The 20,207-nt window shown below is 39.8% G+C and overlaps 1 protein-coding gene across 3 annotated transcripts in view; it reads right to left on the reverse strand.

Moving 5' to 3' along the window:
- Positions 1-20,207, reverse strand: part of LOC144033122 (chloride channel protein 2-like) — a 129,976-nt gene that overhangs the window by 34,513 nt on the left and 75,256 nt on the right. For all 3 annotated transcript variants that reach the window (XM_077540971.1, XM_077540972.1, XM_077540970.1), the window contains 7 exons: positions 19,627-19,711; positions 15,599-15,700; positions 14,272-14,356; positions 12,694-12,849; positions 5,823-5,892; positions 5,333-5,443; positions 2,538-2,751 (listed from right to left, as the gene is read on the reverse strand). In XM_077540971.1, the coding sequence (XP_077397097.1) occupies positions 2,538-2,751; positions 5,333-5,443; positions 5,823-5,892; positions 12,694-12,849; positions 14,272-14,356; positions 15,599-15,700; positions 19,627-19,711 (823 nt within the window). The remainder of the gene's footprint in view (positions 1-2,537; positions 2,752-5,332; positions 5,444-5,822; positions 5,893-12,693; positions 12,850-14,271; positions 14,357-15,598; positions 15,701-19,626; positions 19,712-20,207) is intronic.

Raw genomic sequence — 20,207 nt, forward strand, 5'->3', positions numbered from 1 at the left:
CGCTGAGCTATTAAGCCAAGCACCTCTAAACAAACTGTGCCTTCTCGTAAAGTACATTTCATTCAGAACTCCAGTTGACAGAAACTGTGACACTGAAAAAGCCAGCTTCCATCATTATCCAGCAGTAAGATATGGCAGATCCCACAAATCGCAAGTCATCCATCCATCCATCCATCCATCCGAGGTGACTTAGGGCCAGATGCAGGGTACACTTTGGGGCGATCACCACCAGTCAATCACATGGCCTTGTATGACACAGACAAAATATTCTTATGAAAATCTTATGAGAATTTTGCTCAGTTTGTGAAGCAAAAAGAACATCAGTGTGCCTGATTGATCAATTTCATTCACTTTCTATTGCTTTTCTGCGCACGGTCATCAGCGAGCTGGGCCTTATCCCGGCTGCTGCGAATCACTCAAGCGAGAGTTTGAGATCACGGCTTGATGAAGCCAACAGCACCACATCATCTGCCAAAAGCAGAGATGCAATGCTAAGGCTACCAAACCGGACCCCCTTAACACCATGCCTGTGCCTAGAAATTCTGTCTATATAGGTTATGAACAGAATTGGTGACAAAGGGCAACCCCGACCTAGTCCAACTCTCACTGGAAACGAATCTGACTTACTGCCAGCATTGTGGACCAAACTCTGACATCGGTCATACAGAGACCGAACAGCCCGTATTAGGGACTTCGGTACCCCATAACTCCACAGGACTCCCTGAGGGACACGGTCGCATGCCTTCTACAAGTCCAAAACACATGTAGACTGGTTGGGCGAACTCCCATGCACCCTCGAGAACTCTGCCAAGGGTGTAAAGCTGTTGTTCCACTATTCCTGGCCGAGACGAAAACCCACACTGCTCCTCCTGAATCCGAGATTCAGCCTCCCGATGGAGGCTGAGGAATGTGATCCCTCTATAGTTGGAACACACCCTCCGGTCCTTCTTCTTAAAAAGGGGGACTACCACCCCGGTCTGCCAATCCAGAGGCACTGTCCCCGATTGTCCATGCGATGTAGTAGAGAAGTGTCAACCACGACACCCCCACAACATCCAGAGCCTCTAAGAACTCCGGGCAGATCTCATCCACCCCCGGGTCCTAGCCGCTGAGGAGCTTTCCAACCACCTCAGTGACTTTAACCCCAGAGATAGGAGAGCACACCTTAGAGTCTGCAGACTCCGTCAGTGGAATTGAGGAGCTCTTTGAAGTATTCTCACCACGACTTGCGACATCCCGAGTCGAGGTCAGCAGCATCCCCTCTCCACTATACACAGTGTCAATGGTGCACTGCTTCCCCCTCCTGAGATGCCGGATGGTGGACCAGAATTTCCTCAAAGCTGCCCAGAAGTCTTTTTCCATGGCCTAATTGAACATCTCACATGCCCGATTTATTAATTTATGCCCGAGGCATAAACCTGGGCATAAATTATCATGAATAATAATATTAAACCTTTATCAGGTGTAGCCAACTAGTCAGGCTAAGACACACAAATTTGACTGTTACTGCAAATAGCTTCATCATACACATGAGCACACAGACAAACTGCGCCCGTCCCATCTCCTCACCCCCTAGCTTTCTTTTGTATGTTTTGACAAGCACCTCTTATTTCTATGGCTTTTTTTTTTTTTTTTAATTATTATTATTTTTTTTTAACTAGAACAAAGTTCCAATCAAGCTGATACATTTGCTTCATAAATTTTGGGAACAGCGTGGCTTTACTTTTCAGCCTAGCATTTCAAAGTGAGCAACTTGTGCTTGGGAAGTTCAGTCTGCTTTGGAAATTCCTGGTTAATGTTCGCATGGAGTGAACGCAAGTGCCACTGAAGATTTTGAAATATTCAAATAATGGCTAACATATAAGGCAGAATGGCTTGCCATTATGTGTAACAAAAATTGTTAAAACGTTCATCTTGATATCTATGTTTTGCTGTGCATTTTTTCCCTTCAATTTTGAGACTGAACTTGGTAGGCCAATACTACAATATTTTTTTCCTAGTCATTTGCATCAAAGTACATGCGCGAGATGCACATACCTGGCACCTCGCTTGACAAATGTAATCAGTTCCATCACCGGGTCCGAACAATTCCTTATCACAGTGCACTTGCTCAGTGTGAAAGGTCCACACAACAGCATGCCCATATATGGAAGTGCTAACGTAGCAGCCTACCAAGGATAAAAAGTGAGGCTTTAAACGAGAAGTAGACTACACTACAGAAGTAAGTCCTGTATTTGCTCATTTTAAGGAGGACGAGGAGGAAGAAGAGACAAGGTGTATATTTTATTCTCTGAATGTGCTGTAAAGGCTGGTCCCCACCCCTCACCACATACACAGTGAATGGGGTTGACGACGCGACGCACCCAGTAAAGTTCATTTTTAAAAGGGCTTTAAGAGCCACATGAAATCAGGCAAAGATTTGGCTGGGCCTGATTGATAGCATCCAAATTCTTAATCTGACTACTCTCTGAAGCTATGCAATAAATATATTGTAGCGTGTATTTAAGTGTTTCTCCAGCAATGTCCACTTTACTTACTCATGGTGTCCCCATCCCAGCTCTGGGAGATAGGGCAGCTTCTTGATCCGGATGATGGAGTCGTAGAGGGAGGGCTGCAGGGATTGTGCCACTGCGTTGGCGAGGATCACTGCTATCATCACAGGCAGGATGTGAGAGATCTGGCCAGTCAGCTCGAACACAATCACTGCAGTGGAAACTGTATGGGTGACCGCTCCTGACAATGCTGCTGCACCTGTAAATGGGGAACATGACAGTGAGCTGAGCAAAGGAACAAACAGTAGTAGTTGACATATGAATACTCTACAGGTATGACACTCGTCTAGCAGTCACCAACACCGTGCCCGTTTGCACCAAGTAGCCTCAAAGGACCAGAAGAGTAGCCAGGAGGCTTGCTCTAAACATAGCTCGGCAGTGAAGTGATCATCTGAAATGGTTAATATTTTCAGACCTCTATATAAACAGTGTTGAATGTTGATATTTATGTTTCCTATCATATTAAATCACTGCATTTTTATTTATTTTTGCAAGGAATCATTAAGATGGTCACTGTCTTCAGAGAGACAAAAATCAGTAATTACGGACATATATTAAAAGTAATTTGAGCAAAGTTTCAGCAGCATGTTCTAAACTTACACAACTTAGAAGAAATATAGTACATCCAAAATCATTTAAGTTGCAGAAATACAGTACTTTCATGATGGCATGGCATTTCAAAAAATGTTTTTGCTTGTTCTGCCCCATCATTCTTAATATGCCATCTCATACTGTTCTTAGGCCCTTAATGACATTTCCAAAAAGCTGCTTAGTTATTGAAAAATATAGGTTTTCATTCTGTCAACTGCAGAAAGTAATATATAGAAGTAGCATTATTGGTCAACTGCTCAAAATAGCACTGCATTCTTTGTTTTCCTCGAACCCAATTACTATTTTCTGCACAACATTTACTCTAATATCCTCCTTTAGGAATAACTAATTTTCAGCTAATACAATTAAAAGAAGTTCAATATTTCCATATCATTTTGGAACAATAAAGTGTTATGGATAACAATACAAAAGCTTCATTGGAGCGACAGAGGAGCATAAAGTGAAGGGAGCCTTCACTGCTCAACCGGCAAAACGGATCAGACCTGTCAAAAGACTGATATAAATATTTGGGGGTGATGAGGAGGTGGGGATAGTGGAGGAATGAAAGCATTAAAATAAAGTGAAAAGGGGTACAAAGCCAAGTAAAATAAATGGTATGCCAGAGATGGAGGTTTCATTGTTCTCTCCCATAATTTAATTAAAGCTGGCTGTGTGCTTCCAATTTCCCCCCTCTGATGGATGCTACGTCCCATCTCCACATTTAGCATGCACCACAAGCTCCTCGGTGGAATTAAAGAGGCTCATCAGAATGTCAAGGCCTGAGTCATTAGTTGTAGTGCACCACAACATCAGAATAATCATAACAGACAATAAACACAATCTGCAGCCTCTAATGGTACGATCAAATTAACTGCATATGGGGCAGCAGTAGGTCATCTGAAAGGGTTTGGGGCTTTAAAGCCGGAGGGAACCGGCTCGAGCTCCGCTGCAGACAAATGTAAAAATGCCAACTACTTATTGGAAAGATGTTTGCTTGTGTATCAGAGGAGTAAGACACGCTGATGTTGACTGATTGATTGAACTGTTATGTCTATAGAGTAGTAGAGTAATGTGACCATGTTTTCATTTCCAATAAAGAGGACACACAAACAGTTCAGGGTGTACCCTGCCTTCTGCCCGAAGTCAGCTGGGATAGGCTCCAGCACTCCCAACGACCCTTGTGAGGAAAAGCGGCTAAGAAGATGGATGGATGGATAAAGAGGACACTCGGTCTGGCCTCAAGATACAAAGATGCCATACATTGTAACTATTTAAACATGCCTCCTCTGCATAGGACGGAAATAAAAACCCAAACTCTTTTTTTAATTCTACATTTTTCCTCCTGCAACATTTTTTTGAGTGGGGATTGAACCCAGGCCCTGCGGTGTGGCAGCGCAGAGCTTTAACAGTGAGCTAAAGCTTTGTGCCGCCGACACAGCTCAGAACCTTATTTGAACAGTTTAAGGTGTGAGGTATATAAAACACTATCCCACATTTGTCTAACTCTTTTTCAACATACAGTATAACAATAATTATACGACATGCACATGTTGTCTTTGTAACATCTTGGGCACTTCTTATTGACATAATGCCCTAACCTCAACCATCAAAAATGATTGCCTACCCCCATTCCTTACCCTAGCCTGAAGTTCTGAACCATAACCCAATTCAAACCTAAACTCTACAACCAAGTCTTGACCCTCAAAAAGAGGTCTGAAATTGTGGGGAACACCAAAAATTTCCCCACAATGGTAGTTAAACCTGGAAAAACGCGCATGTATGGGCCCCACAGTGCAGCAAAGACAAAGGCACACGCACACACACACACACCTTTCTTTTTTCCCTCCACCCCAAGATCAACTTTGGAGCAGGGCTGCACAACGAAAACGCATAATTTATGCACCCCATTCCCAGGGACAGTATGTAAAAAAAGTGGACATGGGGAGGAAAGAAAAAAAAAAAAAAAAAAAAAAAAAAAGAGGCCAGCAACTACAGTACAGTTAATTTAATAGTAAGTTCATCATTTGTTTTTATTTATTTGGATTGCCTGTCATCAAAATATTGGGGACCTGAGACTGTAACTCTTGCCATTGTGTTAAAAAAACAAAACAAAAAAACAACTCATGCACACATGTACACGCATACACCTGCAATACTTGACACAAGAAAGTCAGCATATTTTTGCTTACCAACAACAGCATAACCTCCCGGTACAATGGGGTAGATGGTGCCATCTGTGTTAATGCCATCTGGGAACCAGGCCGCCATACTTTCTCCCACCAGACGGCCAAACGCTGCACCTAAATGATTGGATTTTAATGATGCAATTAATAAAAACACTGTAATGTATTTGTGCTCTGCCTACATTTTCTCTTGCACTCTTGCCAAGAGTTGTAAGATACGAGTTGATTCCAGGTAAGAATAGATGGGATTACATTAATGTGCAGGCTTCTCAGCAGTTGCAGTTTTAATGTCATCTTTTAATAGTTGAAGGTGGGGAAAAAAACAAAACAAAAAAACTAAACTACAGGTATTCCTTTTTAGGATGTACAGTACGTAGTAGCTAGACGTACTGTATGTGGAAGGTAAATTCTGAACATTTGATTTAATTTAATTTGAAATGTACACTAATTTGTAATGGTTAACACACAAAGACAAATATTGTCAGCAGTTCCTTACCTATAACAAATACTGGCATGAAGGCCCCACAAGGAACTGGAATAGTTGTGGCCAGGGCAGACATCCAGAACTTAGGAAGAAAATGATGAAGAGTTAAGAAATTAGAAGGAAAACAAAATGGATTCGTATTCAATTAGTTTCTGCCTGTTATCTCATTGGCAGCGAGCAGAATCCTCTCCCGGCAATGAGGAGGCGGCCGTATGGAGCTTATTGCTCAAGTTAGATTAAGTTGTCACGTTCCCTCTTAATTTGACAGAGCTTCTAATGAGCTCTGAATAACGTGTAGTGTTCTAATGATTGAACAACATTGCATAAAAGGATTGGAAGAGTAATGAGAAAACAAGTACAAATAAAATAAATAGTGCCATTAGGTATGTGCACAGGCGCCAATTCTAGTTTCATGAAACACATCAATGAATGAACATAAAATAATATATATATATTTAACTAATATAGGGTATACATTATTGTATATTCCTTATCAACCAAACACTTGTGGCTGTTTTACGAGGAACTAGAAGTTTAAAAAAAAAAATAGATTAAAAATTGCCATTAATTTAAAGCAATTTTATGTGAAAATGCGACACTTGGATATACAGTAGAGGTCTTTCTTTAAAATGATCTGTCATAGTTTTTGGGGGAAAATTTCATGTCTCAAAAATACCAGTGATATTGGTCTGAAAGGGAAGGAAAAAAAACAAAACAAAAAAAAACCCTAATGTGTGTGGGTCTGATTAGGATTCTTGTTTTGTATTCCTGTTCCTTGATTTGATCTTAGGGTGAATAACACATGAATGTTAAGGACAATTGTGACATTTTTAAGAAGAGGTTCTTTAAAAAAAAAAAAAAAAAAAAAATCTGTCTTACGCCAAATAATAAACAACAGAATGTGGTGATGAAGGAAACTGCTGCCAAAAAAGTTAAAAAAAATAAAAAATAAAAAAATGGTATGCATTCTACATCAACTTCCAGAGGCCAATGCAGGTAAAATAATAAATGATTGAGAATAAATGCTATTCCTGTTTGCATGCATAAATGAAGACTCACAAACGAGTTTACAAGCAAACCATTACACAGACCTCATCAATGTAATCATCTCAAGATTTCAAATAGACGTGTTAATTACCGTTGCTGTCTGCACATCACTGCATGCTTCCAGTCCTCTCCCTCTTCCGCTCCCTGCACTCTGTCTATAGCTAGATGTAATTAAGAGCGACTGTCACCGCAAAGTATCAGATATTCTGCTGTAACCTTACACTGCTGTCTTTTTCACACCCTGCATCACGCACACGCATACGCATGCACACAAGTGTATAGGTGCTCAAACACACATCCAGAATCCAATGCTATTGTTATCCACCAGAGAATTTGAGAAATGAATAAACAAAACGGTTCAGACAAAGAACAAAGTAGACGATTTGACTGCCCTACCTGGACTCATCTTCCGTTTAACATCATCTTCCAGCTCCTAAAATCTTTATATTAGCAAAGGACAGTTTAAGTGATCTGGGAACTGACAACCTCATTTTAACTTTATTGAACTGATTATGAGCTAGTCTGAGATTTTTGGTAACCCCGGGTTTTCACCGGTTGCGGTTGCGGTGCGGTTGCGGTGCGGTCCGGCGACGCAAGCAATTAGATTCCATTCATTCGAATGGTGCAGTTTACACCGCTTGCGGGTGCGTTGCGTGTCAACTGCGGAAGGCCTGCGGCGTGCCGCAAGCCTTCCGCAAGGATAGACCTATTTTCTATTTTTGCCGGACGCCGCAGCGGTAGGCCTCCGGCAAATGGCAAGCTAGCACAAAACACATCGACCGGGACAGGAAGACCGAGGCAGTTTCAAAATAAATTTCCGGTTACCTTTCAGAATAAAACACTCGCCAGCTCCTATTTCGCAAGTTTTTCAGCAAAACGTGACGTGGGCGTCGCCGGGCCATGTGCTCATTCACGGTTTAGACACCAGCGAACATGGACGAGGAGAGGTTTATATTGGAGGTGGAAAACCACAAAATAATATATGACACGGCACATCCTTTTTATAAGGACTGTAATGTATTGTGAGTTTGATGTTCGCGATTGCTTGTTGTGCCCGTCTCGCTTGCCGTACTGAGCGGCAGCCGGACGCGGAAGACAGAAATAAAGAGTGGACCCGCACTGACCCGACTCTCGTTATTAATATACTTTACAAGGACAACAAAAAAAGGATGCTGCATGGAATCTCATAGCAGAAGAAGAAGAAAAGGTTAAATCAAAAGAAGTCCACCTCTCTTTCTGCTTCTCTGTTGAGCACAGACTTTCTGTATGTTTGTCGTTGTGAAATGCCACATGATCGCGCGCGCGCGGTCCCGCGAGACACGTTGGGAAGTGGGCAGCGACGGAGCTGCCGGACCGCAGCTGTGCGGAGCCGGTGTGGATTGACAAAAAAATTTACCCGTCCGGAGCACGCAGTCAAGACGCACCGCACCGCAACCGCACCGCAACCGCATCCGGTGAAAACCCGGGGTAAGGTATGTGGGTTAATTAAAGACTATTCAAGAGTCGATTACTACCTCAAGTAGAATTTGTATGCGAGATTATAAGGTGAGAATTGAAGACTATTGTATTGTTTTTTGTTTTTGTTTTTTTAACAGATTAACTGCATCTAAAATTCGTAAAATGTATTTGATATATGAGTCACAGACTTAATTAAAATTTTAAGTCATGCCTTCACAATCCATTTTGAGAAATCATGGCTTCAACTGTTTTTTCTTAATTTAATTTTAAAATAGGACAGTGGAATTAGGTTTTGTCCTGATTTAATTAAAACTCAATCTTGATTCAGTTTTGGATGATATAATCTTCCATTTTTACACCTGCTGACTGTGTATGATCATTTTGCATTGTACCCATTAAACCTACAGCTTTAATGTAACCACAGAACACTGGAGGTCAACGATGCTTAATTATTGTGTTTTTTTTTGTTTTGTTTTTTAAATTATGTTTTAAAAATCTAAGTCTGTTCAATCCAAAGTAAGGCTGAAATCAGCAGCTGTTGCACTCATCTTGCATAAAACACAACCTTCTCACAACCTGCTTAAGTTGTGTGCGAACATTTTGTTCCCAGGTGTCACAACCTGTGATCTTATGTAATATTCTTGTCGGGTGAAAGAAACTACTGCTGATGATGTAATGTAATAAATAGCTTATGTACTCATTGTGGTATAGTCACACACACAGACACACAGATATGCAAGTTTGGCTAGTGTGTCTTTTAGGGGCCCCGCAAAAGCTTTATTATTTGGTAAACGCACATTTAGATGTACTCAACCATATCATACTGTACTAATGTGATGTAATTACAGTAAAATACTTTCCTGTCATTTATTGTAAGATACAGGGGTTCATAATCAAAAGACAAACAGTTGTACACGATCTTTTTCAGGTTCCCAGCAGACTTTCTAAATTACATATTTGACTTTGGAAAACAAGTATGAATTTTTGACAAGAATGATTTTTTGTAAAAAATATCAATAATCAAATATAATGCATTACGCTGCCAGAAGTTGGTTTAATGTAGGTTTGCAAGGAAAACCAACTTGTCACAACAAACTTGTTAATTTGACTGTATATGATTATTTTATTAAAAGGTAAGCTTGTTGAAATCTGAATCCAAGCCATTCTGAATCTGAAGTCTGTTCAGGTATTTTCTGTTATGTTCTGGAGTTGGATCCCAAACCGCAGTCACAAATAAGATTTTTAACTATTTATTCACATAACGACTAGATGAGAAACAAGTTGCACAGAGGAACAGTGGTAATAATCCGACAAAACACACCCTTCTCAGACAGGCTTATGTAGACAGTGAATGGATTTGATTGGCTGCCGCCAAACATGTGGGTAACCCTGATAGGTCACTGAAACAGGACTGACATGGATTTATCTGATACGCTGCTAACGACCACGTGGGTAAAACTGATTGTCTTCTGACCATATAAAGAGATTAAAGATTCTTGAGGTCACATATTTACATGCCGATTGCATCAGTTCAAATAAAACAAAAACACTGTAGTTACATGCCAATTGCATCTTGCAGCAGTTCAAATAAAGTCAAATAAAACCAAATATCAGACATTTGCCACAAACAAAACACAGACAAAACACAGTCATGACATTTTCCTTCCCTTTTCCTGCATGTTAGATTTGCCATAATGGGAAAAGAAACAACATATTGTCCTGTTAATACCAAATACTTATCTAAACTTGTGTCTTATTTCTCATTGGCATTGAGGCTGGAAGTTAACAGAAATGTGCATCCCAAAGCCATTTGTTCAATTGTGATGAAAATCTCTTGGGGTGATCAATACGAAATTAGAACTGAGCAATAATCTCATCGATAATAATCTGTTTAAAATATATCAGGTTCAGAAGATTGTATGAGTATTGTATTAAATTGTAATAGTTGCGATGAGTATTGATGCTTTGAGAAATATTTAAATGGCAGATAGAATGTAAATATCCTGTGGTATGATGCCTGTGTAGTGGTTTCCTCAATAAAAGGCCATATTGATTACTGTTGTAGACTTCTAAAGATAAAAAGAAAATCTTTACAGCCTTATAATGTAAATCAACTTCCTTCTTAAACCGAAATTAGAGTGCTCAAAAGCGCAGGGTTGAACAATAATTCCGGTCGAGCCCTGTTGGGAATTCAAACAGTGATGAAGTTGAAGTCATTAATATTCTGGTCTATGCTATCAGGGGGTGAAAGAATGCAGATTTAGCAATTTTAGAAATACATTAATCCCCCCACTAGATTCCACTTCATGATTTGTTGTCCTGCTACTCTTTTGTAAAGTGCTATTACATGATAGTATTTTTGTGTAATCCATTGTGCCTACTCATTTTACATATATTACGCGTTTTCATTGTGTTTGGATTGTTTTAACAGTGAGTTTCTAGTTCACAGATTTTCACTTATATCGGAGAATGGGTGGTCTGCAATGTAACTCCTGTGATGGAAGGGGCTACTACTGCAATCAATTTTGCCTATAATCAATAAATGAAGTCTTGAAAATTAACATTCATAATTGCTAGTGCAAGCTCTATAAACCATTAACATTTTCTAGGGGTGCCATATATGGAAAAGGTTGGGAAGCAAAATGCAATGTCATTAATTGATAAGTTTTTCAATTGTACTTGAGTTATATGAGCACTTGAGACAAACCAGTAGTTGCAGGTAGAAATAAATGACATTTGTTTTTCTATTCATCAAAAAAGTAAAACGACACAAATTCATTAAAAAGTTATTTAAGTGATCAATGCATTTAATAAAAACAATCTAAAAATATTCTGTTAATATCACAGTTGTACCCAATACACCACGTTATCATCTTTAGGATATTAAGGTGTATCTCAAGAGAACTGTATGCCAGTAATTGCGCTTGTCTCATATCGACTATATCTGTAGCAATTATAGTGTCGTGTAAAGTGCAGTGACGTACGATTATGACTTTTGTAAAACGTCCTGAATTCCTAGCTAAACTAGTAGGGTAAGAAATTCAGTGTTTTTGCTCTGTGTCATATACACTGACATAATTTGTAACAAATAACTTCTGACTCCTACACAGAACAAAGATGCACACCTCAAATGGGAGCCAACAGTTTTCATAATTGCTCTCCACGGTAATGGGATTCTGCTGCAAGGTACGCCAGATATATGTGAGTGTGTGCACAAATCATGCTTTGAGAACAAGTATTTGTTGCAGTTGCAAACATTGATTAATTCAACATCCTTCGTAGGTCTGAAAGCAAAGCCCCCACCCTCAACAAAAGTTTGGTAGTTGGAATGAAAGTTTTTTTTTTTTTTTTTAGAAAGTGGCACCAGGACAAGATGGCTGCCATGTTGAATAAAAGAACTATTCATTACAGAGATCGAGTAAGAGAGCAATTTCATCTTGAAAATCACCATTCACCATGCTGAATCCAAGAAAATCAAAAGGCTGTAATTAGGCTGAGACATTTTTTGAGAGCTGTGTGTGCGAGTGCGCGCGTGCGTGTGATGTAACGTTCTGACATTTGTACCATTGGATAAGGAGAGGTGAGTCAGTAAATACTCATATATAGATATACGCAGAACGGCACAATAATTATAGTGCGAATGTTCGTCTCTGTGTTCCCTGGATTGGCTGGGAGCCAGTTCAGGGTGTACTCCGCCTATTACCCGAAGCCAGTTGGGATAGGCTCCAGCACCTCCACGACCCTTGTGAGGAAAAGTGGCTAAGAATATGGATGGATATTTGTCCTCTCTGTTTCTTACATACATTGTAAGCTAGTTACTTTTACCAACATGAACGTTCTTGCATCTTTACCCTTCAAGCAACCAATAACCTCTTACACAAGTGGCAAACTCATACCAGGGACGTTTTTTTTTCCAGACCGATACTTGCACTTTTGACACAACATTTTCCCCAAAAAACAATGCCAGATCATTTTAAAGAAAGACATCTCAGTATAGCATTTTTCCTTTAAACTGCATGAAATTAATGGCAATTTTCTATTCTTCTAATTCCTAATCGTAAAACGTCCACCAGTGGGCAGCGGATACTGCTATTAGCCTTTATCACGAGTACGGACACTTTGAAATAGGGGCAAGTGTATCAGCCCGATACTGATACCCGGTATCATCACACACCCATCACCAACTTCGTATCATACAAAAGAGCATACTGCGGTATTAAACCTATATCATTTGACATTCTGGTTTGGTAATTCATTTTGGTGAAGTGTTTCTTTTAAAAATAGCTAAAGTTTTAATAAAACAATTTACATTCTGGCATCAAGTACTGTACAAGAAGTAGTAATTGTGACTTGAAATTTCTCTGCATTCCCCACCTACCTTCATGATAATGAAGATAACCAGCGTGACAAAGACGTTGACCTGCGGATGTTGCCATGCCTGGGAGTGTCCAATGTAGTCAAACTCTTCAGCAATGCCCTGTTTGGCCCAAGTGCGGTTGTCAAGCAATGTCACCAATGACTCCTTCTGGGTGAGCTGCAGGACACAAGAACGTATCGTCGTCGTCACAACAATTATGTTTGGAAAATGAGATGTGTCGTCTTGTTAACACAAGGGCATATAGAGTTGAAATCATAATGTAATAAACTAAATTGTCTCTATTAGTCAAATGAAAATATTGTGCTTGCCAAGAAGATCCAATACAAGTGGTGTTATTAACTCGATAAAGCCTGAACCGTGAAATATATTAGAGAAAATTCTGATTCTTTGTAAATGGAGTATTTATTGGTCTTTTTGAACAAAACTAAACAAAACAAAAAAAAAAGAAAAAAAAGAAAAAATGAAAATCAACTTCATATATGACGACTTTTGATTTGTATCATATTTGATACATCCAGTCACAATGCTTTAAATTCATACATGTATAACTAACAAAAATATAATAACAAACAGACATATCACACATTACTATTTTCAAAAATCAGAAAGAACATTTCCCACTATTTATGGGATATATGCCACGGAAGAGGCGGGACTTCCGACTTCCGTGATTTTGCACACGAGTTTGGTTCCGGTCCGGGTTGCGAACGCGCAACCGAGTGGCACAAAGTCAGAAGCGCAATTATTTTTACGCAGCCCACACGTCGTAAACCGAACCGGAACCAAACCTGATGTGCAAAAACAGTCCTGCCTCTTCCGTGGCATATACCCCATAAGTATAGGTGTCTCTCTTTTCTCAATCCCACTTCCTTTGTAGGCCTATAAGAATAAATTAAAATCTGCTGTGCAGTGGACATTTGAGAAGATCTAGACACGGTATGATTTGCTGATATTGTATAAAGAAATGTCAAATATAAGATTGCATGCAGAGACTTAGATGAAGACTTCATCTGCAGTTGATCTTAAAATATGGTATATCTTGACACGAGAGAAGAACTTTTTGCATGCACATGCTTATGATGGGCTTAAGGAGGAGTGCAAGACAAATTAAACCTTCAGAAGCATGTCTCCTATCAGGTAAAAATTCAAAAGGACAATATTTTCAGTGTGTGTGCATGAGCGTGCATATATAAGGAAGAGGATGATAAAGAATGCAAATGCCCTTTATGGTTCATTTTGTAAATACATAGATGGATCACAGAAAATCACCCAATAATTTTAGCTTTTAATTTGAAAGTGCGCATTATGATGGTCTAAAACCTCCAATATGTGTTTGTCACAAAAACTAGGGGAGGTGGTCTAAAAATAAATAATTTTTTTGGAGGAAAAAAAAAATGCCAAAAGGTGAGGGCAGGGTGCCGATCAACGAGTATGCGGGGGTCTACTGTGCCACAAAGGACTTCTCCACATTAAAAATCACAAGCTAAATATACGCCCAAAATACATCTTATTTTAATAAACTCCCTTGAGTGATGGTTGCAATACAGATGTTGCAAGTAACTTATAAGTAACACTTACCTTGCCAGCCATGAACTGCCCAAAGCCAGGTGGAAATGTTAGCGTGGAAACAAGCAGAGTTACCAGTGCTGGATACAGTAGACGTCTAAGAGAAAGATATTTACCAGAGGCAATGATGACAGAAAAAAAAAAAAAAAAAAAAGCAATAAGACATTCATTTAGCACAATGTCATTTCATCAATGTTGGAGATTCACTTTACACGACATGAATTCTCAAACTTTTTACAACAAGTACCACAGTAAGGAAAACTAATCCCTCCAAGATGAAAGCATTTCATTTACAGGGGTGCCTTCAAAGTTAATAATTGCCAGTTTTGTATGACATGGGGAAATGTGACTACCACAACATATGACAGGATACAAACAAAGGGGCATATTCACTAAGAATGCGCTGCGTCCTGCAATAGTGCGAAATATTGCACCACAACTGCACCCGCAGTCTGCGCCCAGTTACCCACCTATTCACTAAGAAAGTTGCTCTAATCATATACCGGCGCAAACATGCCCACAAAACTGACAGCTTGGAGCAAATTTGCACCTGATTTACCACACATGGCAATGGATTTGCGGCAAGAACATGGTTGTTATAGTAACAGTTGCGAGAAAGATGACATTATCAGAAAGCGAGGTTGGACCGAGAGTAAGCGCTTAGAGCGCCATTAAGCTGTACAGAGCAGAGAGGACGACAACGACGTCATTCATTCATAAAGTACAAATTATTGGTGCGATCGTTTTAAAAAAATATATTTTCAGAGGTTGGCGTGGGCGTACAGTATGCATCTGGCACGTAAGAATGATCATAAAAAGCCGATCAGCCCGGGTTTTTTTTTTTTTTTTTTTTCCTCCCTCTTCCTCTCTCTCTCTCTCTCTCTCTCTCTCTCTCCTCTCTCTCTCTCTCTCTCTCTCTCTCTCTCTCTCTCTCTCTCTCTCTCTCTCTCTCTCTCTCTCTCTCTCTCTCTCTCTCTCTCTCTCTCTCTCTCTCTCTCTCTCTCTCTCTCTCTCTCTCTCTCTCTCTCTCTCTCTCTCTCTCTCTCTCTCTCTCTCTCTCTCTCTCTCTCTCTCTCTTTTGCCGGTTAGCGCGGTGCAGAGGCAATGCAAACCTTTAGTGAATAGGCACCAAAATAACCACTAAAAAAATTGATGGTTGAATATTCCAATAATGGAGTGAGTCTGGTTTGTTACTTGACACACTCAAGCTGTCAGTGATTAAAATGCCTCCATGGTTGCCCAACTATGAGAACAGAAGACAAAACCGAGGACTTTTAAAAGAGAGTGGCATTGCTTTCAGATGTAGAACTTTTAACATGATACAATGTGTGAGGCTCACTTTTTCATGAGGAATCTGTTGATGGTCTTTTGATTCCTAATGAACTGGACAATAAGTCGATTCAGGTACACAAACAAAGCTCCACCAAAACCACTGGCAATGCTGCAAAGAGAGACAGACACTCATCAGAGAAGATACATCAGAGAGAGCCCCAATAGTGTATGTCTCCTTGGTGAGGGGGAAAAAAGAATTACATCAATGCTTGCATTAAATACAGAGTGGGACCAGGTTGAAGAAGCATTTTTCACATTTCTGAATATTCTATATTTGTCTCAAGCAATTGAGGTGAAGTGATTTCCGATATCTGCATGAACAATTACTGTATGTCACCTGGTCTAGGTATTCATGATACAGTAAAAATCCTGGACAGAAAACTGTATCCAGCCCACCCCAAAGCCCTCTTTTCACAGTAGCTGTCAACGTCAGAACTTGCCACTTCAGAGGGAGCAGGCTCACAGCTGCGCCAATGTGGCGGCCATGTTGGCAGTGGCGATGTTTCCATCAAAGGTAATGCATGGCGGCCATGTTGACTATGGCCACAGTTCCATCAAAGGTAGGCAATTGTCAGCATTATATTAGTATCGCTATAGGAATGTAGTTGAAAACTGTAGTGATGCTATCTGTTATCTCAACTGTAATGGTACATACTCAGTCCAGACTTTAGACCAATATCAACACCTTATGTGGTTTGCGTGTACCGGTACTTCCAGTGTTCATGTTCTCTCATAGTTGAAAAGCATGTACAGTGTCGGTATGAACATGACAGTGAATGGTTGTCTGTCTCTAGCAAAAAGCACCAAGTATATGTCAGTCTTGTGATTGAGTGGTGATCTGTCCAGAGTGCACCCTGCCTATCGCATGCAAGTCAGTTGGGAACAGCTCTTTTATGTTCAAGAAAATGCATGATAATTGTTGGAACTCACCAGTACCATCGGTATGTTTGATATGACAGAATTGTACATTTTGTGCAACCAAGACCCTGTCAAACTATTCCTACTTGACAAACATCAGATGCTGAAAATCTGAAATTTCATTGATACACCGACATGTCAACTGCATAGACATGTACAGATACTCAATAAAATAATCAAAAGTAAATCTATAGGTTGCTGCTTTCAATTGAATCTCAGATGTGTGATCTGTACTGTAGGCCATGCACCGTTGGAGATGGAAGTTTATAGTGCATGCACATCATGGACATGGATGTCAATCTTTGAGCTGATTTATTTGGTAAATGGTACTTTCCCTTATTTCAGCGCTTTTCCACCTTACAAGGCCCTCAAAGCACTTTACATTTTTGATTACTCATGACACCATCAGGAGCAACTGGGGATTCAGTATCTTGTTCAAGGATACTTCGACGCGATCACAATGGTATGGGATCGAACTGTAAACCTCGGTGTTGCAAGACGATTACCACTGATCCACGCCACTCCATTCTTTTTCTAGGTTGTAATTAGACAATGAAAAAGGAAAAAAAAAAATAGGTGATTGAATTTATTTGGGATTTTCTCTCATCCGGACATAGCAAACGCATACCAAATTCAAATGTATCCGTACACCCTCACTAACACTTTGCATGCCCCTAAGCACGTTTCACCAGATTCTTGTAGCTATCAAAAGCTTCTGACATACTGTAATTCAGCCTTGATATATGACCACTACTACTACTATTACTACTACTACTACTACTACTATCACCACCACGGCTACTCTTGGCAGAAACCATCAAACCATCCATTTCCTTAAATACTTATTATCCTTGATAGGGTCAGATATGCGCCAGAGCCAATCCCAGTTGACTTGGGGCGAAAGGCGGGGTACATCTTGTCAGATTAGGAATACATGAAATTGGTTGGTTTCATTGCCTGGACCTGGCGTTTAGAATAGCCTACAAATGCTCAGAGTTCAGAGTACTTTAATACTCATGTAAATAAACTTCTGACCACAACTTGTGTTCAGCGGGGGTCAAAGCTCTGTATAAGACCTAACATTAGACAACGCTTGAGTTTGACATGTATTTTCTTCTAAATCAGAAGTTGCAATCCTTCTATATCCCTCTTAGGTTCCTCGTCGTAAACAAGTTTCAATCAGGGTCATGAAAATGCCTCCTGGGTAAAGAAGGATATAAAAGCTACCCCTCAGTGCACAAGCAACTGTTGCAGGATAAATTATCCATGTAAGATGACTCATACAGGTTTGCCTGTTCACAGAGCGGGAGAGAGGGAGGAGCTTTCGATTCCAGTTAGAACTTAGCCTACAGCCACACTAAAAATAAATAGCTAAATCCTGCGCGTAAAAATGTCAAACTAAATAAAATAAGCATGTTGACAATGAACTTTTCATGAGTACATTTAAAATTAATCATTTGAGTTGAAATACTTCTACCTATCTGGAGGTGGACAATTTTCTTTTTCTGTTTTCATTCTGAATAATTGCACTCAAATCTGCTCGTGTATCTTACAACCTCATGAAGAATAAACTTTATTTGAATTGGTTTTCAATGCTCATGCATGTCTATTAATCAATCCAAAATCTGAGTGAATTTCAAAAAGAGACATTTATTATTTTATGAAAATGACAATTCTTAAAAATTATTAAATGCTAATTAAATTAGATAAATAATTTAATACCTAAAAATTGTGTGTGAATACTGCAAGTTTGACGTTGAATTTAAAGGATACAGAATTTGTTGAACTATAGAATTGGCAGGATAATATTGTGTATGCATCTACTTGGCTTAATGCCGATGTCAGACTACACGAAAACAGCCCGATTTTAGCCCGACCGACGTGTCGTGGACAAACGGGGCATGTCGTAAACGATTTTAGGTTGTCTTGACGTAGCGTCGCCCGTGTAGTGTGACACGTTCAACGACTGGCCGCCTGTTGTCCGGGACGGTTCACGACGAAAGTCTAGCATGTTAGAATTTTTGCTCGTCTTGACGCATAATGTGACATACCTACGTCGTCGTCCGTTTGGTTCCACAGCATTGACCAATAGCGAGAGGGAGCGAAACGTCGATCACACACTGAACAGCACTTTATAGCTCTTTTTATTTATGTATACATTTGTTTCTTTATTTGTTTATGTATTTATTTATTTATCCCCTGGATATTTCATGGGATGGGGCCGGACAGGTGCATCTCGAGGAAAAAAAAAAGAAAAAAAAGCGCCCCGCTGCAGCGCTGCGGCTGCATGAGCGCGTGCAACCCGTCAGGCAACGGCAACGTGAATAGAGGACCAAAATATATTGTGAATGTTGTTCTAATAATTTCAGAGATTTGGGCATACGAGTAGGGACGGGCACATACTGTATATAGTGAGGATCGATCACATTTTATATACCCGCTCTCACTTGAAAGTTTTTTTTTTTCCCCCCCTCGGAGTGAGTGGCATACTATCCAATGCACCGTACTAAAACAAGTCAAATATGAATAAATTAAGCAATATAAAAAAATACTCAAACAATATAATATTTCAGTGTTTGATAAAATAATAAAACAAGATGTCATCCCGCAAATTAATTAACAAAATATGCTATATTACCCCGACGCATGTAGGCCTAAATAAATTAAAATACAGTTTATATATTTTTAACACTATTGCGGAGCAGGGAGCGCAAGCAATGCGCACACATCACACTTGTCCCATGCGTGCTCCATTCACGCAAACACTCCCTGTCCTTGCCTCTTTTTTTTTTTTTTTTTTTTTGGGTCCCACCTCCCCGACAAACAGTGGCCGACGCGTCTCTCTTGGCAAGACAACACGCGATGAACGGCTGGTGTCTTGTCGCATTCAGATGTGTAGTGTGACTACACGCCCCATCCACGACACAGAGCGAATTTGTCGGGTAATGTGACAGCGCAACTGTCGTGTAAGACAAAAAAATTGCGTAGTCTGACATCGGCATAAGACATCCCTTACTGTGTAAAAACGTTAGACCATCAAGTACCGATCATCATTACTGTGCTTCGAAATAAACCCTGCAACTGAAATATTGTATTCACCGAGCCAGCCAAACTCACCCGATGACAGCAAACGCAGGCAGTTCCTGGAGGTCAAATGGGAAATCCAGCCGAAAGCGAGTTTTAAAAAGGGCTGTTATGGTCTCTGGAAACAATAAAGATAAATAAATAAATAAATGGTAAGCAGCAATTAAAGGAACATTTTGCTCTGAAAGAAAGAAGCCTTTTAATCAGATGCATTTCAATATGCAGTGTACGTTTGGTTCCTAATTGAAGGTAAAGTGTGAGAAGTACACAAAAAGTTCAGCTAATTATATGTGACCTCAGAACTTGATTCTCTCTCATCAGCAGAGGAAATAACAAATGCCATGATTAAATTGGCTGGAGATTTGAACTTCCGAGTCACTCTTCCGTAAGACAATTGCATAGATGAGATTAATTGTGTATAACTTTTCAATGCATCTCATTTACATACCAATATTTTGTCTGAAATGATCCCTAATAAATGGAAAAACAAAATCAGTTTTGGGATGGTTAGCTTTCAACATTATATAATATATAAAGTACAGTCCAAGGCTGTAAAATCAGTAGCGAAGTATAATTTGAGTTGTAGGCGTTAAAATAGATTTCAAGAAATGCAC

Source organism: Festucalex cinctus, chromosome 13 (genome assembly GCF_051991245.1).
Source record: "Festucalex cinctus isolate MCC-2025b chromosome 13, RoL_Fcin_1.0, whole genome shotgun sequence".
Lineage (NCBI taxonomy): Eukaryota > Metazoa > Chordata > Actinopteri > Syngnathiformes > Syngnathidae > Festucalex > Festucalex cinctus.